We start from the raw sequence: 22,304 nt of genomic DNA on the forward strand, positions 1-22,304 counted from the left end.
TGTTCACCATTGAGCGGGGGGGCAGCCGGGCTCTGCGCTGCCTGAGTGGTCCAGCTCTGTGCTGTCACAGTCTGAGTCGTCGTAGAGAACCTGCTGCACAATCACATCACAGTGACCCTTTCATTAGCATGCCGGGAGACAGAGGAGCGCAGTGTTGCTTTCACATTGTGTATGCCGGTTCACATGGTTTGGTCATACTGAATACCTTTTTAACTACAGTCCTGTTTGCACACAATCCTTATTGGCAGTGTGAGATCGATTTTGCATCTTTCTGTCTGTATCCATCCATCTTTCTATCTATCTATCCATCCTTATCTATTCATCCACCCATCCATCCATCCATCGATTAACTCAACCATCCTTATCTAGTCATCCACCCATCCATCTATTAACTCATCCATCCTTATCTATTCATCCACCCACCCATCCATCTATTAACTCATCCATCCTTATCTATTCATCCATCGATCTTTTAACTCATCCATCCTTATCTAGTCATCCACCCATCCATAAACGTCGCCCTCCCGGGACCCCCTCCGCCCCCCCTACCTGGTAGCTGTTGTGGTCGGTGGTGAGCTGGGTCTTCACCTGCTGCAGGGCCGCCTCCTTCTCAGACAGCCCGTCGGAGGCCAGCTGCTGCGGGTCGGCGGGGATCTCGGAGCCCTGGGAGAGCAGGTCATCGCTCTTGTCGTCCAGTCGCTCGTCCGTGTTGGTGCTGACCACGTCGGGCGTGCCGCTGTGGGAGTGGTCCGTGGTGTTGCCCTCCTCCTCGCCGTCCGACACCGACAGGTTCTCCGAGCTGAAGGTGGACAGCGACTGGCACTTGGTCATGCTCACCGGACGCCTGGGGGAGCGAGGAGAGCACGGTGAACCGGGGGCTTCTCTTCCCACCAATATCCGGATGGTTTGACCGTGTGCCGTGACAGTATGTTTGGGGTGCTTTTTGGGGTATGAGAAACAGAAGCGAGCGCAGGAATACGGCGTTGCTTATCGCTATGTCAGTGGCTCCCTGCGCGGTGCTGCGTTAAAACAACACGATTCTGTTGGTTTTTTGGGTTGTGCGAAAAATATGAAGAGAAATTTGTGGTCTGTGTGCTTTAGGCTTCAGGAAGAATCGTATCTGGTAGGCACAAAACCTCTTTCTACATGTCATCACAACTGGTGAACTTGTTTCCTATCATAGGAACAATAGGTCATAGGAAAATACATGAAATAAATTAGGTTTCTTAGCATGAATATAATTGTTTAATCTTAAAATATGAATAAATCACAATATAAGAGCCATCAGGTAGTCATGAACAATGCATTTATATCTCATTATAACATGCTTCTCTTGAAAGTGCTGCTTTTATTTGGGGGTTGGTAAATGTTCAAGGCAAGGTAATGATGTTTTTCTCCACCAAATGGAGAGAGTAAATTGGCAGACATAGAGCTTGGTACCGACAATAGTTAGTTCTAGTGTATGTTGAAGCATTTAGCAAACCCTCACCGTCTCCGTGGCAACTCCACTTCGCTGTCCACTTCTCCCTCCTCCTCTTCTGAGGACAATCCACGTCTCTGTGAATTTAGATCAGCCATGTTGAAGTGGAAAGCTTTTTCAATCATTCAGCATGCACATCCTGCTTGACCGGCCACTCGACCTTCTGTGGCACAATGCGATCCTGATGACACTTAAAGTCCATCAGACACGTCGGACAATTAGAAGTGTCTGGTGTATTTAATTGGCTCTCAGTCAAAAAACATCCTTCCATCTATTTGTGATTCAGATTCTGAACAAAACCAGTACATTGTTTTGGTGCATCGAGGAGAATGGGACTATTCACAAAATGTTCTAAGAACCAAACCCTTTAAATATAATCTCTATTACCTGGAGTCCAAAGAGCAACGCAGAATTGTGAACATAATAAACCATAAATAATATAGGTCTTGTCACTATGTATGCAATGAAGCTCTATGAGAATATTGTTCTATAGAAGTAATAGGATAACTAAATATATAATGGAGCTGTATGAGTATATAAATCTGTTTTAACTATATATTGAAGCTCTGTGAGGATGTAGTTCTATTTTAACTCTACATATTGAAGCTCTGTGAGGGTACAGTTCTATTTTAACTCTACATATTGAAGCTCTGTGAGGGTACAGTTCTATTTTAACTCTATATATTGAAGTTCTGTGAGGGTACAGTTCTATTTTAACTCTACATATTGAAGCTCTGTGAGGGTACAGTTCTATTTTAACTCTACATATTGAAGCTCTGTGAGGGTACAGTTCTGTTTTAACTCTACATATTGAAGCTCTGTGAGGGTACAGTTCTGTTTTAACTCTACATATTGAAGCTCTGTGAGGGTACAGTTCTATTTTAACTCTACATATTGAAGCTCTGTGAGGGTACAGTTCTGTTTTAACTCTACATATTGAAGCTCTGTGAGGGTACAGTTCTGTTTTAACTCTACATATTGAAGCTCTGTGGGGGTACAGTTCTGTTTTAACTCTACATATTGAAGCTCTGTGGGGGTACAGTTCTGTTTAAGCCCACCTGACTGCGGGTGACGGCCGCCCGGTACAGCAGCGCCGACGGCGTGAGCCTCTGGCTCCGGGGCGAGCGCATGATCCCCGCCGTCACCTCCTCCTTCTCCTCCCCGTCGTGGTGGTGGTGGTGGGGGGGCGGACGGGGGTTCCCCATGGCCGAGGACCCCCGGCTGGCCGTGGTCACCGGCCCGGCCGCCGCCCCCCTCCCGCAGGGGGAGTCGGGGCTGCTGGAGAAGGGGACGGACGCTGCATCCTCGCTGGGCGTGTTGCTGCGCGGCGGGGGCGTCTCCGCCCGCTCCTCGGCTCCTCCCCTTCTGCCCCCGTCGCCCGGGCGGCCCCCCGGGCTCGCCCTCCTCCCGTCTTCCCCTCCCTCCCCTCCTCCCCCGTCCCCTCCCCCTCCCAGGCCGGCCGAGGCGCTCTGGCTCCCCCCTCTCTCCAGGCCCACGCCCGTTTTCCCTCCGCCGCCTCCGCCGCGACCGTCGACCTCCAGCGTGGAGGAGATGAGGTCGGGGCTGGAGGAGGACATCTTCTTGAGCAGCAGGTCGTGCTGCAGGCCGCGCAGGGCGGCGCTGGGGTCCAGGTGCTGCTTGCTGCTGGGCACCGAGGTGGAGCTGGAGGTGGAGGTGGTGGTGGTGGTGGCGGCGGAGACCAGCCCCAGGGAGGAGGACAGCGTGGCCTTGAGCTGGGCCAGGTCGCCGCTGCTGCCCTTGCCCGCCTTGCGGTAGCGGGGCTTGGCGCGGCGCGAGCGGCCGGGCGAGGTGGAGCCCTTGGTGGGGATGGTGACCTGGGTCATGGAGGAGTCCAGCTTGGGCAGGATCACCTCGGACTTGAGCAGGTCCGGCCTGTGGGACGGAGGCAGGTGCATCGGTGAATATCACATCACTTTGATGTTGTGCAACATGGAGGAAGCACGAGAAAGAGAAAGACCTAAAGATATATCTGCTTTATTCTTGCTTTCTTTTTATGATATAATGTTGTTATTTTATTGTTATATTATATTATTATTGTTGTTATTATTGTACAGAATAATACTCATCCCTGAAATATATACCGTACTTTAAACCACTTCATCGGCTTTGAGATTTTTTCAATTGTTTCCTTTTTGAAACTGCTGAATAATCTTTCATGTTTATTCCCCACGCCCAAAGAATTGAATTAAACCGACACACACCTCTTGCTGTGTATGGGCAGTTTCTGGGGGACGTTGCGCTTCTTCATCAGCTTCTCCATGGAGTTGGACGAGCCGCTCTGTCTGGAGCTGTGGTGCTTCTGGAAGACGCCGGGGTACTTCTTGTCCAGAGACTGCTCCCTCCTGCAGGTCACACACAAACACACACAAACACACACACACATAATAGCCATCAGGGCCCCGAAGGTCAACGAGTTGAGTAGATGTAGCTCATCGGGACATTTTACTGACCCCTATTAACCCTATTCAACTTATTGCGGTCCCAATCTGGTAATTAGCAGGCCGCATAAATCAACTTCCCTCCACGAAAATCGGATAATTACAATCTAAATGAATTGAATAATCAGTATCTAGGATTTTTTTAATAACTATTTGCAATCCTGCAATCCCATTAAAAAAAACATAATTGATATTATTTCTTAAACTGCCATGTGTGACGCATCATCATAACGCTTGGCGCCACCATCAGCAATACAACTCGCCTATCTGCATACACTGATTCTCTTCTCATCCAGCTGGTACTGGGCCCGTGACCCGCTCTGAGCACACTGTGTATCAACGTCAAGCGTCCCTACTTGAGCAGCTCTTTCTCCTTGAGCTCCAGCTGCAGCATGACGGCGTTGAGCTCCATGTACAGGTTGTTGGCTCTCTCCAGCTTCCTCTCGTAGTGCTCCCGGATGTCCAGCGCATGCCTGCAGCAACCCACAGAGCACCGAGGGGGAGACACATCAGGGACAGTGTAGCTGGGAGTCCACGGACCCGCTCTGTGCACTCTTGTGTATCAGTGCTTAGTGTGGTGTTGAGGCTGGAACATCACTGGATGACGCTATATAAATGATATAGGCCATTTGGTGAATGCTGGTAGCAGAAGCGTTTTATGTTATTGTGGGTGCAAGCATTTCTTTGCATGGTGGTGCCCTGGTGGTGCCCCCCCCCCCCCCCTACTATCAGTGTTACTATTCATGGGCCGTGCTCGTGCCTCTAAACGATGGAGCCACGCAGCACCACAACACACAGGACCAGAGTGTCCATGTGCATTGTGTTAGTGGTGTAGTGTGGGATGCGTGACATCATCGCTATGCAATGAATGAGGTCCATATGAGCCCTGCGGCCGTGGACACAGGGTTGACTAGGCACATCTGTACCGTCCATCAGCTCCTCCTCCCCTCATCCACTCAACCATGTTTGAATATGAATATTATGATAACTTGTACAGTATATATGTATTATTGCAGCATTCTTCCAAGAAAGGGTTCCAATCCAGGATAGCTTAACTTACTTTATTTGTTAAAGTATTTCGGTATGGTAACTACGGAGCAAAAGGAGGTGGAAGCGTGTTGAACGCGTGCTGAGCGCCTCCCAGCTGATCACAAACATTAACCCTTTGTCTGCTACAGCTAGAAGATTCTGACGAGCTTGAGCTCACAGCTGACTATTATGGTCAGATGCACGTGGCCTGTGTAAAGTGGGCGGAGCCGGTGTGACGTATTACCCTCGGCTTCCTCACTTGTCTGTGGTGCTGCCTTCTGTGGATGGAGCAGCTATTGCAGCCTTCAGTAAGGTCCTGCTCCCCTGGTGGCTATGTATAGTATTTACGGCTTAAATGTTTGGTCCTGCTTCCTAGGGGCTATGTGGGGGCAGCTCAGGTTCTTAAAATACGTAACAGTATATAGTATATATTTTTTCACCAAAGCATGGTTGAGTGCTTGATTCTGATTGGTCGGTTCAAAACTTTAGTATGCATCCATTTACAATAACAAACTATTTACCAGCACCGCTGAAGAATATGACCGTGTAAGCTAATTACATAAATAAAACCGAATAATATTACAGAGGAAAGTAACTTATATCTAATCATTAATGGTAAGAGTGGTATAGGGGGGATAAGCTCTCTGGGCTTTCCCGTAGTTGGAACATGAAGGAGCTTACGATGTGTGTGACTGAGTATTGAGTCCATACGTGTAGTGTCTGTAGGAGGGGGGCGGGCCTCACCTCAGCTCCTCCCTGCGACGGATGATCAGCTCCTCGTCCAGCCGGTGGAGACACGTCCCCTCAGACTTGATCTTCTCAAAGTGTTGTCTCACCTCCTCCCGCCACTCTGCCTGCACGCGCACACACACGCACGCAAACGCAAACGCACGCACACACAAACCACACACCCCGTCAGAGCCGTGACTCACAAGCAGAGACCTTGGAAGTCCTGTGTATGTTTTTATACATGCAAATATTTATACAAAATGCACAACTTTGGTAATCTTAGTGCACGTGTGTGTCTGTGTGATTTTTATAGGCCTCTTTCACAATGCAAGCAAAGGTGGCTCATATGTGCCTCAAATAAGGCTTCATTATGACAGTGTGAATAGCACTAATCACGTGGAATCACATATTTTCAATTCTGCTTTGGGCCACTATCATAGTTGTCCTGATTCAGACACAGGTCTCATTCTGTGCCATGTGACCCTCATATTCATCACAATTCTGCACTGGCAGGAGGCACTCTGAATACAAATATGGAGCACAGCTGCGATGGAGGCGTTCAGTGGAGGGACAGTGTGAATCGTAGTTAACAGTAGTGATGTAGCATAAAGTAGCCTTTGACCTCCTGCCACTTTGGACGAAGCCGTCCCCGAGCCCACCACTCCTGGCTCTGACACCGCAGCCACATTGCTCTGCAGAGAAGCCTCAGAAGAGAGCAGTGGGAGCAGAGTTATCCTCTCCCATGGCTCCCGCTGGCCATCCACTTATCAATGAACCCACACACACCTCCATGAGGCCTTCCCTACGGCAGCGTGCCGTATGTGGCGTTTTTTGTTCTTTTGAGCCTTCAGGTCTATTCAGACTGTGACAAATTCACACTGTTATCTGATATCTGCCACATAAAAAAAAAAAAAGATCCTTCAGCCAAACAAAGAAATCTGATCTGTGCAATAAATCTGGATTTCAGCACCAAGGCTTACAGCAACTACGGACGAACATAAACCCAAACAGACAATCGTGAATGTCGGATCTATTGGCGAGTGTGATCATTTATGTATGTATCTATTCAAAACCATACTTTCGTATAATTTCTTCTCCTCAAACAGAGCAGCAACAAGAGCAGTGCCAGCATTTGTGTCCTATGAGGGCCTAAAAGATTTATTTTTTATAATCCTATTTCTTATTCTTATGAGCCAAACTAATAAGACTAATGTGTTGTCATCCCCCCAGAAACCATTCATGGTGAAAAGTCTTTAAGGCTTCCATTAGAAATGGGCGTGACAGATGTTTCAAACCAAACGAGGCCCATCTGCTGTGAAATCTGTCCTCAGTGGACGGCCATGAAAATTCAATAGACTGACATTACATGAAGGGAAAAAAAACACACAAGCACAAAGTGCTGCATTGGCATATTTTGGTACACAGTCAAGCGTGACAGCCTTTCAGCCTGTCAAAGAAGGGCGAAGAGCTTTACCAAAGTGAGCGTGAGTGTGTGTGTGTGTGTGGGTGTATGTGTGGTTGTGTGTGTGTTTGTGTATGTGCGCACACGCGCACGCGTGCATGCTTTGTGTGCTCCCATCTCTTGGTTTTCTTATTAAGCTAATGGACTTTGGGAGCACTTTACTATTCCTACAGTCTTCTCTTCCTACAGTTCTCTCTCTCTCTCTCTCTCTCTCTCTCTCTCTCTCTCTCTCTCTCTCTCTCTCTCTCTCTCTCTCTCTCTCTCTCTCTCTCTCGCTCTCTCTCTCTCTCTCTCTCTCTCTCTCGCTCTCTCTCTCTCTCGCTCTTTCTCACTACTTCTCCCTCAGTCTCTCTCTCTCTCTATCTTGGCCACATTATTCTTCCCTGCCTCTGACCATTAAAGCGATCAATACACTCCACTGGCAAATACTTCACACTAACGTCACAAGGAAAAAAAATCCATTATAGACGGGGAGGAGATGGCTGTGTGTGTGTGTGTGTGTGTGTGTGTGTGTGTATGTGTGTGAGAGGGGGGTTTGGATATTTGGGAGCGAAATGAAGGATCAAAAGGCACAAGGGGGTAAGACACAGGAGGATAGGGAGAGAAGAGGGATGGTTTGTGTTTTGCATCAATAGATACAATCAAGGGAGGAGACAGCAGGCTGCACACACTACCGATTTTGTGTGTATTCACATGCTCTCTTGCTCGCCCTAATGAGTGTGTGTGCATGTGTGTGTGCCTGTGTATGTGTGTTTCTGTGTGTGTGTGTGTGTGTGTGTGTGTGTGTGTGTGTGTGTGTGTGTGTGTGTGTGTGTGTGTGTGTGTGTGTGTGTGTGTGCGCTCAGTAGAGGGGTCTGCAGGGCTACTACACGGAGGCCTTGGTAATTACGATCACGTCCATTGCCCGGACCCTTGTCCTTCAGACCGGTGGGTTTTACCAGGCAGATAAATCTCCTGGCAGCAGACAGCCGGCTGATTGGACGAGAGGGGTTGAAGGAAGCCAATGGTGAAGAACAAGAAGGAGCGCACATCGTCTCGATAAGAGAGCCCTAGCGGGGTCGGAGGAGGAACCCGGGGCCTTCTGACAGCTCTTTGATTAACAGCCGGTGAGGGACAACACGTTTAGATAAGCCGCGTTCACAGGGTTTGTCTCCTAACAGACAGGCCATGGATCCAATTTCCCTCGCGCCTTCTAAATTGAAATGACACCGTGCGTTTGACCTTTTCCCCCCCCCCCCCCCCCCCCCTCCGAGTAGGAGGGGAGAAGCCTACCTGAGTTTGGAAGTAGGTTTCCTGTGGGGTGGACAAGATGTCTGCCGAGGCGATGTCGAGGTGCAGCAGGATCTGTCTGAACGATGGCCTGTTCCTAGGCTTGGAGCTCCTGTGAAGGACGGAGAGGGACTGCTGGTCAGAGACACTACTAGAACATCTGAACAGAGATCTAGCTATAAATACAATGACCCACTACTGAGGATGCTTCACTAATCAACGCCGCCCTTTTGTGTGCTATATTAGGACAACTTTATAGAAATGAATTGCAGCTCATGGGAAACATGCCTCTTTATCGACTCGCTTGTCTTCACCGCACAAATGATCTGCCTTTTATTTAAATGTCTTTATTGTCTCTCTCATCACCACCATCATCACCGCCAGTAGCTCCGCAACCACCGCCACCGCCATCCCCTCCCCCACCACCATCACCTCCACCACCCTCACCACAAACGCACACACACCATCACCACCAACACCAACACCACCACAAATATCCCCCCCCAGCACCACCACCGACCCCCCCGCCCCGCTCACCAGCACTGCCTCAGCAGGATCTTGAAGCCGTCGGGGCAGGTCTCGGGGACGGGCAGCTGGAGGCTGTTGTTGCCCACGCCCCAGATGATGGCCGAGGAGTCCACGTCCTTGTAGGGCACCTCTCCGGTCAGCATCTCCCACAGAACCACGCCAAACGACCTGCAAGAGGTCAGGACACACACACACACACACACACACACACACACACACACACACACACACACACACACACACACACACACACACACACACACACACACACACACACACACACACACACACACACACACACACACGTCAGACACCATGATGAAGAGACAGAGAGTAGAGGCACCTTCAACCGTTTTTTACTGTTTTGTTCTTCAGTATAAATCTCTGCATTATTGGTGAGTGTTTAATGCTTAGCAGTCTTAATGGCTACGTTGGACAAGAAGAAGAAGCGTTGTTGGTGTCTTCCTTTGCACCCAGCCACCCATCATTAACAGTAGTGTTTTGGTGTAACTGCAGTATGCCTGAGAACACTCCAGCATGTTGAAGTACATTGGTCGGTTGATGGGGTGATTGAAAGAGAATGATCTGAGGTGATACTGGTTAAATCGAGCAGTATGCTCCCTGCAAGCCTATTTTTGTCTAACATAATACTTATTAAATTAATACTTATTAATTCAGGAAGGGATGCAAATGGATGTATGTAATTCAAATATATCACAAATAAGATAAGACTTAAATAAGTTATTTAAATGAAAGTACTCACTGAATATATTCAGGCCAACTGTACACATGCCAATCACGTCTATATTTGTATTTGTAAACATAAATATGTATCGTTTTTTTTGTACATAGCATTTACAACCACAATAACAAGTCCAAAGTAGCTACTCTTCATAACCTATGGAGTCCATTCATAGCAACTTGTGTTATATTGTGCGCTGCAATGTTTACGTTTGAATATGCAGAGTATCTTCAGCGTGCAAGGACCATACTATTGTTGGGTAGCAGACACAACGACTCAAACCCAAGGGAAGGTTACTAAGGAAAGTTTGTTGTTGATGGCCCGTTACGGTTACCATGGGGACCAACCTACGCAACCATAGCATCCTGTAGAATGCAGGAGTGTGAGAGGGGTTGTAAATACAGTGACTTCGTTTTCGTGTTCAGCCTTCCACCCAGCATTAGCTCTGCCATGTCTTTTAAGGAGATTGCTTTTGTTTAGTGCCTCAGTAAGCGTTGTTAGAGGTAAAATAAATGACAGCTATTGGAGGCCACATCTTATGTCGATAGCGTAGAGCCAGACCCACATCTTTCACTTTAAAGACCATGCCACTGCCATTTTCCTTTTAATGTCACTTTTGACATCCGCCGTTTAATGTGTTTACAGATTAATACAGTTCAGCACAATACAGCTCCACTGTAAGTGTACAAGGTAAGCATGCAGTGCATGCATCATTATAGATTTAATATACAATATTGTAGGAGAAAGAAAAATGAATAGGGTGATATCATGTTTCAATGCACACTAATTTTACCTTGCCTCCTCCCTAAGTGATTTGGTTGTTTTATTTTAATCAGTCGTGACAATTTTTGAGATCTAGAAATTTTAGATGCATATTGTTGCAGTCTAAACCTCTGCATATATAGTGTGGAGGCCAGAGTTATTCTCTTGAACGTGTTACTTCTCTAATTATATAGATGTTAGATAAGATTTGAATACAGCTATGACGTGTTGCATAATGTCCATTCAATATATATTTTTTATATAACTCTGACGTACCTTTGGTGCTACATTATTTAAAATGCCTGCACAGCTTGAGTGCCTTCAACTCCCCAAAAAATCCTCAAAGAGCTTTTCCAAGTAACCCTCTTTCTGTGGAGCCTTTTTTTTTGTGTGTCTCTCGCTTTCTCTATTCTTTTTCTCCATGGGAGTGGACTAATTCGCCGGCATTCATTTATTGTAGCGCTGTTTAAAAATCAGCCAACCCCTTTCCCCTGTTTTATTATTTTTTGGAGGGTTGTTGTTTTTCATTTCTTTCCCCCCACTACATCAAAAGCCTTTTCTAATCCTATTTTCACATCTCCACTAATGCACTGCTGGCCCGGGGCCAGGGCGACCGCAGGCATGGGGAGACTGAAGCCCAGCCTCTCCCCAGCACTGCAGCATCTGGCAAATCAATTATTAAATTAGCCAGCGCTGTCTCCAGCACACACACACACAGCAATGTCGGGTCGAGTAGGAGATGGAGAATGAGAGAGAGAGAGAGAGAGCGAGAGAGAGAGCGAGAGAGAGAGAGAGAGAGAGAGAGAGAGAGAAAATGTGCAATTGTATTTTATTGTGTTGTATGCGAGTGTCTGTGTGTGTGTGTGTGTGTGTGTGTGTGTGTGTGTGTGTGTGTGTGTGTGTGTGTGTGTGTGTGCAAGAGTGAGAGTGAACCAGAGAAAGAGAGTGTTTTAGAGAAAGAGAGAGAAAGGAGAGTGTGTGTGCCAGAGAGGGAGAGAGAGAGAGAGAGAGAGAGAGAGAGAGAGAGAGAGAGAGAGAGAGAGAGAGAGAGAGAGAGAGAGAGAGAGAGAGAGAATGCGGGGGGGCTCAGGGCAGCCCATCAGACATGATCGAGGGGCCTATATACGATTTCATGTAATGAGATATGGAACATAACACTGAATCGATTTCATGGTAATAGGACACTGCACTGTATGGCAAAGCATAACTAATGAGATCCGATGGCTATTTAATGAGCGATTACACTAATGATGAGAAATACAGTTCCTAAAATCAAGCATGGCAGCCTGAAAGGGAGGTGACACTCACCAAATGTCCACCTTCTCTGAGACGGGCTCGTTGCGGATGACCTCCGGGGCCATCCAGGCCACCGTACCGGCAAAGGACATCTTGGTGCTCTTGTCGAAGAGCTCTTTGGACGTTCCGAAGTCTGAGATCTTCACCAGGTCGTCGTACGTGATCAGCATGCTGTTCACACGCACAAGACAGAGAGAAAGACAATAGCTCAGTCAATGAGGTGCCTCTAATGGCATATTATTGAATGATTTCTTACAGGGGTTGGATTTTTGTGTCCATTTGGATCTTACAAGGGTTGGTGAACATTGATGTGTTATTTTTGACTAAAATAGTACAAATTGATCTGTAAATAACATTAAGTCTGCTACATTTTTTTTCCAGATTGGTAGTTCTCTATTGGCAGGGCACTATGCTGGAGCCAGTGTGAGGTGGGTTGTGAAGACATATGATGTGACAAAACCCCAGTTGACCCAATATCATTTTTTCCAAAAACCTTTACAGCTTAAACAGGGGTTTGCTCACCCTTTAATGAGTTATTACAGGTAACGTCATTATCCTGGCCCAAGGACACACACAAGCATGGCCCTTATCTGCTGTCCTTAGAGGCTATAACGTGTTTGCTCATGGATCGTGTACAGGAGCGTGCAGCCCAAACTCATATACGTCATGGACGTTTCCATTCTAATCAAATTGAAATGGCAAAACACTCCAACACTGGGGAAGGGCACTGACTTGGGCGACTTGAGGTCTCGGTGGATGATCTTGTGGAGGTGCAGGTAGTTCATGCCCCCGGCGATACCCATGGCCCAGTCCATGAGCAGGGAGGGCACGATCTTGCGTCCGGCCCTCAGCACCTCGTACAGCTGGCCCTGCGCGCAGTACTCCATGAGGATGCAGTAGCAGGGGGCCTGGGTGCAGATCCCCCTGAGAGCCGGAGGGCACAATCAGAGATCAGGTTTTACGGCACTTTTTGGGCGTATAAAACATTCATGAAGGCAAAATGGAATTACAGCGTACAGGGGAGGAGTATTGAGGGTTGTTAGGACAGGTATCTCAACTGGGATAATCGTACAAGGGTTTGTAAATCAAATCGTATAGCATTATTTGATCAAATGTAACAGTTTTATCCATTAATATTCTAAAAGCTATGCAAGTCTTGCTTCTCCGAGGCCCTGAAAGCCATTGGAAAGTAACAGAAAGAACTCAAGGTCTGCTCACTTGAACGTGATGATGTTGGGGTGTTTGAGCTTGCGGAGGTGCTTGATGTCCGTCTCCTTGATGTCCCGTACTTTCTTAACGGCCACCTCCTGTCCGTGGAGTTTCCCCAGGAAGACGGCGCCCTGGGCTCCGCTGCCCACCCACTGGAGGTCGGAGATCTCCTCGAACGGGACCTCCCACAGTTCTACGGAAGGGCGGCCTACAGTCATACTATAGCAATCCAATTTTAACGCCGTTGCTTCAGGAGACCAGCCGGATATTCAAGCCTGCGTTTCGCAGTGAATATCAGTCTGGCCTTCGGCTGGGCGGCCATTGATTTCTAACATAAGGCAGCGCTCTCATGTTCTCATGTTGTGAACGGCCGCCAATCAGATAGATAACTGAGTGAGTCTGAGTCTTCAGACTCATGGTCAGGATCAGCTTCCTCTGAATAAAGACCTTGATGCACATTTCCGTTCCTCTCTTAACGCCATTGTTCAGTTTATTTCAGACTGCAGCGCTCCTTCCTCTGTCATGGACTGGAACTCCCTTCCCTTAGCACCGATTGGTCATATCATATCTATTTTTTATGAGATCTCTCGAAATCTGTATGGTCCCGCCACACTTATAAAATGTCCCCCAAAGAGTAAAGACTGGGGCTAACTGTGTTCCATGATAAAAAGCAATTATAAGCATACACTTGGTAAGTAATCCAAAGAAGGGAGCAAAACCATTGTGTGAATTGCATTTGCTAGTGACATTGATTTTTATAGCACACACATATTGACGTCTGGTTCTGTAGTTGGCCAGCTGCTGCGGAGGTCGAGGTGGAGTTCATGTATTTCCATATCACTGCCTTTTATCTCTGCTTGGTGGCTCCGCCCACTCAGGTTTAATGGAGATAAATGGGAGGAGTTTTTGGTATGATAGCGGTGCCATAATTAGATAAACACAGGTGTAGCATTAGGTACAACACAGAAACAAACATGCAATATTACTACATGTATAATTTGTTTATCATATCATTTCCATTACATTTCATAGCTGCAATACTATTTAAATAATAAACAATGATTAATTTTCGGTCATAGCAGGAAAATGTTTTTTACTGAGATTTAATTTAATTTAAAATACACACATTTACTGCTTGTTCAGTGGGGGGGCTGTGGTAACAAGATATTTTAGAGAAAGATTTCCATTGCATGTATAAGAAAGAGAGTAAAACACTAATCCACTAATGCTAACAAAAGGAAGGGCTACAGCGTCCCCCCCCCCCGAGGTAAGCACCATAAATAGACCACGTGAACCTTTAACACAAGCCCATCTTAAACCCCACCCTGGACCAGCCCAGCAGATCCTAGAACGCTCCCCTCTTGAACCCTCTTTTAACCTGCGCATCAGGCAGGGTCCACCAGCAGCTAGGCATGGAGCTGTAATCTGGATAATGCTCTGTCCTCCGCAACCCTCCACCTAAATCCTGCTTAGTGCCGTTGAGGGGCCCGCCATGAAACAGGACTCCAACACTCATGAGGGGGCTACGGGGTGGGTGAGGGGTTTTGTGGAGGAGGGGTGAGGAGGAGCCAGTGAAGATAGCAGCATCGACGGCACGTGAGCATCTGTGTTTGTGTGTGTGTGTGTGTTTGTGTGTGCACCGTGTGTGTTGGTACATGCTTGTTTGTGTTTAAGGATAATATAATGGGAGGAGCGTGGGCTGGTGGAAGTGGTGGGTGTGTGTGTTTAGGGAAAGGGGGGGTTGGTTGATCTTTATAGATCTGTGTCAGGGGGCTAGGTTGGATGCTGAGAGTGAATTTTCTAAGGGAACACACACACACACACACACACACACACACACACACACACACACACACACACACACATACACACACACATGCACACGTACACACACACACGCCTGTAAAGGGGAGGAAGGGTCCACGTGTGTTCATCACTCCAATCATGATGACATGAATGATTAATGAGTGATCGATTGGGGTTTCTGTCCCTCCCGAGCCAATAAAGCATACCTTTCTTGAAGGACAAAAGGCTATCTGTGAAACATCATAACGTCCCCCCGACACACACACGCACACCACCACCACCACCACGTCCCCCCCTGCCATCTTAGATCTCATAAACGGGGTCATTTCAACGCAAAAAAAACCATCCCTGTGGTTCTTCTTTCCAATCAATAGAAACCAGAGAATAAGTGCGATGACTAAAAGTATGACTAGATATGACTTCCTCCGGCTCTTAGTCTGCCCCGAGCTCCATGCACAAAATCAAAGTGTTTCATTGAGGCAAACATAAAAACAACCTTTCAGATACTAAACCAGCTATTTCTATCATTAGTAAGCAAATAGGTCAGGTGTAATTATGCAGCCACTCGTCCCAGAGTGCTTTAAAACAAAATATAATTTCAAACACAAAAACAAACACAAACAAAACTCGGTGCTACCCAACCTCAGTCCTATCTTTAGCAGCCGGAGTGAGAGAGCGGCGGGAGATATCGCAGGCCCTGCTGCTCTTGCCCGCTGCCTTCATTCAATGTCTCTTTTTCTGGATAATGAAGACCTAATTTATTTTTCCCTTTTCTTTTTTTTTTACAAAGAGGGAGGGCTCCTCCGGGGAATTTAACTTAACGTAGCCCAGACGGTGTTGGAGCCATTCTCAAGTCACTGAGCGGCAGAAATACCATCGCGATAATAGGACACCAGATGAAAGGAGCAGAAGAGGAGGCAGGGAAAGATACAGGGGATGGGGGGGTACGGGGGGGTACGGGGGGGGGAGATGGGGTGGGGGAGGGGGAGGTGGGGGGAGTGGAGGACGTCTACGGGGTGATAAAATATCAGAGGGCTACAAAGAGCTATTGAACAGCCGCACTCCCTTTCTCTTTTGAGAAAGTGTGTGTGTGTGTGTGTGTGTGTGTGTGTGTGTGTGTGTGTGTGTGTGTGTGTGTGTGTGTGTGACGCGGGGGGGGTGGGGTTGCCCAGGAAGAATATTTATTTTCTAGGTCTGTCAAAGATAGCTTCTCTTTCCTTTTTCCTTTTTGACGGAACGCTAAATTCTGTGTTTATGTGTCAATGGCAGCTCTTGTATACCATTTTTTTGTAGGTTTCGTCATGAATATTGCAGTGTGAATTTACCTGTGTGCCTTTGTATCAGTGTGTGTGTGTTTGTGTGTGAGCGTGGATGCAGGTGTGTGCGTGTGTTTATTATGTTGTGCAGGCGGGTGTTCGGCGTGTGTGTGTGGGCGTGTGTGCGTGTACGTCAGCTCTGCGTTAATAGAGATGAGAGACGTAAGGTCAACGCATGGCCATGTATAATTCATGAGGCAGATTTGGCAGAGGGATCCCAGGGGAGTCCTCACCATTGTAGAGGCAGCAGACACAAACAACCTCGCGTTTGGGGGAGAAAAGACTCTGCATGTGTGTATGTTTGTGTCGATGTGTGTAAATGGAAGAGAAGGGAAAAACAGGCAAAACAAAAGGAAACACAAAATATGAAAAATAAGCCCCCTGAAGATAGAAGAGTTTCCTCATTCATTACTTTAGTGCCAGACAGTGTGTCTATTTAAATATGGCGTTTGTGACAGCTCTATCTTTTACTAATGATTATTCTCTTTCATTAAGGGGATATGATCCTATAACTGACATCTAAGGAAATGAATAATGGAAGCTGGTCCAGGATTTATTAAGAGATAGAGCGGCACGGACATGAATTCGAATTGGTTTAAATAATTGAGTTTGGCGTTTATACGTTTGTTGTCAGCCAGCCAGTCAGCCTTCCAGTTAGCCAGCCTACCAGCCAGCCAGCCAGCCAGTTAGCTAGCTAGCGAGTCAGCCTGCCAGTTAGCCAGCCAGCCAGCCAGCTAGCCAGCCAGTTAGCTAACCAGCCAGTTAGCCAGCCAGCTAGCCTGCAAGTTAGCCAGCCAGCCAGCCAACCAGCCAACCAGCCAGCCAGCCATCCAGCCCGTTAGCTAGCTAGCCATCCAGTTAGCTAGCTAGCCAACCAGCCGGTCAGCAGGCCAGTCTGTCAGCCAGTCAGCCAGCCAGCCAGCCAGCCAGCCAGCCTCCAGCCCGTCCGTGGGTCTCACCTTCCAGGTTGTGCTTGTGTTCGGTGGAGTAGGCCTTGCCGATCATGGTCCACACGGGCCTCAGGCAGCCAAACAGCCCCTCCAGGAAGCCCCCTCCCCCGTGATGAGGGTGGAACTGCAGCTGGCTGCGGACGGCGCTGCTCTCGGGGTCCTGACCGCCCTCGCCCTCCGTCCCCCGGCCCCCCGGCCCCCCCTCGTTGTCATGGAGCTTCAGCACGCTGTTGGCGAAGTGCTGCTCCTGCTGCTCCTCGCTGGGGGTGGGGCTCTGGCCGCTCCGCCCCCTGCCCGCCCCCCCGCCGCCGCCGCCCTCGGGCTCCGGCGCCGCGCCGGTGGCGATGGACAGCACGTTGCGGAGGACGCACTGGGTGGGGGTGAGGTCCATCTCGGGGGTGCAGGGCGTCTGGGCATCCAGGTGGCGGAGGGGGGGCCCGTCGGAGAGGGGCGAGTTGAAGCAGGAGAGGGAGGGGGAGGAGGAGCGGGGCTCATGGACCAGGGCCATGAGGGACGGAGGGTTGACAACAACTGGGAGCCTTCAGGGGGCAGTCCAGGTAGGAGTGGAGCAGGGCGAGAGAGAGAGAGAGAGAGAGAGAGAGAGAGAGAGAGAGAGAGAGAGAGAGAGAGAGAGAGAGAGAGAGAGAGAGAGAGAGAGAGAGAGAGAGAGAGAGAGAGAGAGAGAGAGAGAGAGAGAGAGAAAAGGGGACATTGTTATTATTATTGGCTTAATGAATATTAATAATAGGTCTTATAGTATGAGAAGCGGTAGTAGTAATACCAAAAGTACTGTAGTATAGTAGTAGTAGAAAAAGTAATAATAGTAGTAGCATGAATAATAGTAGCAGTAATAGTAGTAGAAACAGTAGTAGTAGTGTAGCATAGTACAAACTGAAGTCATATAGTAATTGTTGTAGCAGTAGTAGAAGTTGTAGTAGTTGTAGTACTACTACTAGTAGTAGTAGTTGGAGGAGAATGGGCAGTAATAGCATGAATGGAAACGTAGTGGTAGTAGAACTAGTAGTACTATATCATGTTAATATCAGTCCCTATCGTATTATCAGTCATGTTCTCCGTAGTTCCTCCCATTAGGCTTTACCTCCTAAGGAGTACAGTACACTCAGACACTAAAAACAAGATCTGAAGCCCTTGGGACGAGGCTTCTGATAAACGATGGATTGAATACATGGTAGCAGCATGTGTAGCTCGATGAATCATATTACTCTCATATTACCACTATTTCTGTCCTTGGAGTTCACTCCGCTCCAATCGATTTGCTGAACCTCTTTTGTTCATTTGTTTCAGCTTTCTGTCTAGAAGAACACCACCACCACCATCACAGCTTGGATATGTTTTATCTGGAAACACTGCCAGAGCCTCCACACATCATTCTCCAGCTAAATCACTAGAATGCACGGCTTAGAGGATGCTTAAAAAAAATACTGAAAACGAATCACCCTCTTTGCAGAGGACAAATACACTGCAGAGGTCAATAGACGGGGGGGGGGGGGATAAAAAACTGTGCGTAGTCACCGTTGGCTGTGGTCTTACGAGAGAGCTTTTTATTAGCCTCCAGCTCATTTCTCTAATGTCTCACCCAGACCGCCTCATTATAAAAACTGATGCGCTGTGTTTTATGAACACTGTCATCTTATATAGAGAGCCTGCTTTATGTATGACCCTCTCGAGTGCACTGCAGATGAAATGCCTCAAACACAAACTATTGGGTCCTATTTCACGGCTGTGGAGTCTATCTTTATGTGCACCAGAACACACAAGACCAAAGACACACACACTAATGGAATATATTCTGGAGCCAGTATCACGTGTCAAAGCATGATGCCCTTGGACTTACATGCTCAACATTGTTAGAATATGAAAAGCACTTCATGGGAAGATATAGGACATATTTGATTGAGCAATGACATGTCTTTCCAACCTCATCATGGAGGCCACATCTCACATCTTAAAGCAGCTCCACTATCTTAAAGCAGCTCCACTCTCACACTGAAGGAAAGGTATAGTGCATTCATATTCTCAATCTCATGCCGTTTGGAATCAGATATTTCTATGGACTCAGGCGATGTTTCAAACTCAAGGAGATGTTCTGTAGCCGGCATTATTTATGCAATATGGCTTACAGGCCTATTACAATCTACTTTTGTTTATGTGGTGTGTCAGTGAATGCACTGCTGTGTTGGGGAAATAGACCAGAGTGCTGCTGTTCAAATCACAAGGGCAATGTTTCAAATGGGTTGGAAGCTGCAGTCCTTTCTCTAAGGAAAGACGCGTCCTCCATGCACTCAGAATGAAGACATGTTTAATACTATTCATGTCTTTCATAAAATAAGCTTGAAGTCGCCTCCCAAGGCTACCGTGGTAATTAGGCCTTTATTACTGGGTTCAAAAAAGGGTACTTTGTGTTAATCTATCAAATCTGAGTTTATTATATACGCAGCTAAATAAGGAGGGGTGTTTTTATGTCATATTGAAAAAATAAATAAATAAAATGGAATTCCACATAAAATAGGAATCACTATATGATTTACGCCGGAAGTACTATCTAATTTGAGGTTTACAAACACAGATACAGGCGCCCTACAGCAACGTATGAACATCTGCAATGATCCTAACCTGTTTAAGCATATGTATGCCTCATTAAGAAACACATTTTCAAAATCTATACGGTGCAATACAAAAAAACACAAAATCAAATTCGTCAAATAGGGGTCATTATGAAACCCCGTCACCATTAAAGAAGGAATGAAAAATGATCCTCATTATAAATATCAACCTCTGAAACTAAACCTATCCTGTGTGACACAGCTGTTGTCTCAAATCGAGGGGGGAGAAGAATATCACACATCGTTCACATGCGACTGACTTCGTCTCTTTAATAATCCTGTCCCCCGCCCCCCTCCATTCGTTTTCGAGGCACCAGCTGCGGGACCCACAGCCTCGCTACGGTGTGTAACAGGCCAATGCCTGGTGAATGTACTCTGGAGAAGGGGGGTCGGTGGTGGTGGTGTTCGCATCGTCGCTTCTACTCGTCGACTCAGCAGCGGTTACCGCAGGTCTACGATCATTGCCAACATTAACCTGCTACATATGCTAATTATTACAAATAATAAAAGACCAGGGCGTCTATAATGCCCGCATCGCTGCTTCTTCTGATCCGCTACGGTACCGACGCGGACCGCGTCCCGCCTCCTCGTTTTCAGATACACGGATGTTTTCCTACCTTAAAGCCGGAATCACACGTCCATCGCTAACATCCCTGGCTGGCTGATTCCGGTCCGTGTTTCTGTCCGCCAGTTATGCGTGAGTAGCGAGGTAAACGGCCACGCACGCTTCTTCTCGCTGTTTGTCAATGTCAAATCTCGGGCATGAACGTGGTTATTTATTCCCCTATCACCTGCATTAACCTTCAACTTGCTGCGGATCGCTGTGCCTGTTACGACTTGTCCGGTGATCTATCAGTAGTATATCCCGTTGGAAAACACTGGAGGAGGTTAGCACTGCGCATTCGACTCTCACCTACGCTGCGAGTAAAGGAGAGGGGCGTGTGACGTCGGGACGAAGAGATGGATGCTGTGGGGAGTGAAGCGTCCGTGAGGAGGGGGTGAGGGTAAAAAGAAGAGCAGCAGCCGATTCCTCCGCCAATCAGAGGCAGCTTCTGCTGTGACGTCGGCCAAAGCGGGGGTATGGGACATTGGGGCAGCCACTGAAAGCAGGTATAGCGGACTTTAATCGTGTTTGTGTGTGTGTGTGTGTGTGTGTGTGTGTGTGTGTGTGTGTGTGTGTGTGTGTGTGTGTGTGTGTGTGTGTGTGTGTGTGTGTGTGTGTGTGTGTGTGTGTGTGTGTGTGTGTGTGTGTGTGTGTGTGTGTGTCCTTGCATGCGTGAAGACCTACACAGGACAGCTCAGTCGGTGTGTGTGTGTGTGTGTGTGTGTGTGTGTGTGTGTGTGTGTGTGTGTGTGTGTGTGTGTGTGTGTGTGTGTGTGTGTGTGTGTGTGTGTGTGTGTGTGTTTGTTTCAGTGTGTGTTATGAGCATGATGTCACCCCTCAAGCACGTAGCATTTGACTGGACGCTGATTTAAATCCCCCGAAACCCTATTAACACACTCTTCATCGACTCTAATCGCTGTGTAATCGGTGAGGACCGAGAACCCTTCTGCCACCGGCCCAAGGAAAGGGGATGTTTATGTCAGATAACAACTCAGCTAGAACAATCAGAGTGGGGGACAACCCCATAACTTCAATAGGCTTTTCCTTCTGACCTTTGTCTTAGCCAAGGACAGAGGAAATGTCCTCTATCATTTTCTAACAACAACAGGCCTATTCCTCAACACATGTACACTATGTTGTGTAGTGCCGGCTGTGCTGTGTTCGTCAGCCAATGAGATGGATGCTTTTCCTGCCAATCCCTCCAGAGCTTCCGTCTAAAGGAGCTGCCAGAGAGAGATCATGAAGCTCTGGCTCATATTCCAGGAGTCAAAATACCCTTCTCCTACGTCTGGAGTACCCCATGTCGAGAGTTTTCAATTACTGTCTGTCAGAGTGGCTGTACGTGACCCTTTTTCCGAGTGCTAAATCCCAAATCCATCCCTTATCTCCCAGATTAAGCCCATGTTAGGTTTAAACCCTAACGATGACATCACCCTGGTAGAGCGGGCGGGGGATTCCCCCACTGTGTGAGACCCGGGGAGTACAGGCAGGCAGAGCCTTAACAGCACGTCCACTCGGTACCGGGGCGGAGGTTGGCGTTAATATCTGAGCTTACTCTCTAAATGTTTCTCCTTTCGTTTTGGACTTTAATTAATGGAGCAACATGCACAGATGTTCAGAATGCACCATTTGTTCTTTGCTCAATGGCCGCTCTCATTCCAATCTAAATTGCTTGCACCCCTTGGCCTTGGGAAGCGGTGTGAATAGAGCACGACCGCCCAGCATCTTTGCTTCCATTCTGTCTCCCTTCAGTGGTTGTTAGTGTGTTTGCTGTCGTTCATTATTTATTTTTGCTTGGTTACAGGCTGCATTCTCTGCCTCAAAGCTGCGTCTGAAGTTAACCAGCATTCCAGTTCTCTTTGAAAGGAATAAGAAAGGATGATGTTCATGTCAGGGTCCTGCATCACCCTGTCAGGGTTCATTTAATCATTAAGACCGGCTCACTGTACATTTATCCCACGTATTGCATGGCAACTTACTGAAGAGATCAATCATTTGACTGAATCTATACGTTACATACATAACAACATCAAGTATAA

At 47.5% G+C, this 22,304-nt stretch overlaps 1 protein-coding gene across 1 annotated transcript; it reads right to left on the reverse strand.

The window, feature by feature from the left end:
* Nucleotides 1–3: 3 nt before the first annotated feature.
* LOC130402071 (mitogen-activated protein kinase kinase kinase 12-like) lies at nucleotides 4–20,617 on the reverse strand. Its single transcript, XM_056606168.1, has 14 exons — nucleotides 20,279–20,617; nucleotides 17,047–17,576; nucleotides 12,975–13,158; nucleotides 12,489–12,680; nucleotides 11,769–11,927; nucleotides 8,966–9,124; nucleotides 8,432–8,540; nucleotides 5,713–5,822; nucleotides 4,296–4,412; nucleotides 3,703–3,843; nucleotides 2,539–3,373; nucleotides 1,490–1,557; nucleotides 550–844; nucleotides 4–90 (listed from the first exon to the last, which is right to left on the reverse strand). Exons 2-14 carry the CDS (start codon nucleotides 17,543–17,545, stop codon nucleotides 4–6), a joined length of 2,955 nt encoding a protein of 984 aa, XP_056462143.1. The 5' UTR covers nucleotides 17,546–17,576; nucleotides 20,279–20,617.
* Between the last annotated feature and the right edge of the window lie 1,687 nt (nucleotides 20,618–22,304).

The sequence above is a fragment of the Gadus chalcogrammus genome, chromosome 13, assembly GCF_026213295.1.
Source record: "Gadus chalcogrammus isolate NIFS_2021 chromosome 13, NIFS_Gcha_1.0, whole genome shotgun sequence".
NCBI classification, from domain to species: Eukaryota; Metazoa; Chordata; class Actinopteri; order Gadiformes; family Gadidae; genus Gadus; species Gadus chalcogrammus.

Coding starts and splice junctions, on each gene's coding strand:
- LOC130402071 (XM_056606168.1), bottom strand. CDS start 17,545: ATGGCCCTGGTCCATGAGCCCCGCTCCTCCTCCCCCTCCCTCTCCTGC. Junction 5,823..8,431: donor AAACCTACTTCCAAACTCAG/GTAGGCTTCTCC, acceptor GTGCGCGTGCAG/GCAGAGTGGCGGGAGGAGGT. Junction 91..549: donor CCGACCACAACAGCTACCAG/GTAGGGGGGGCG, acceptor ATTGTGCAGCAG/GTTCTCTACGACGACTCAGA.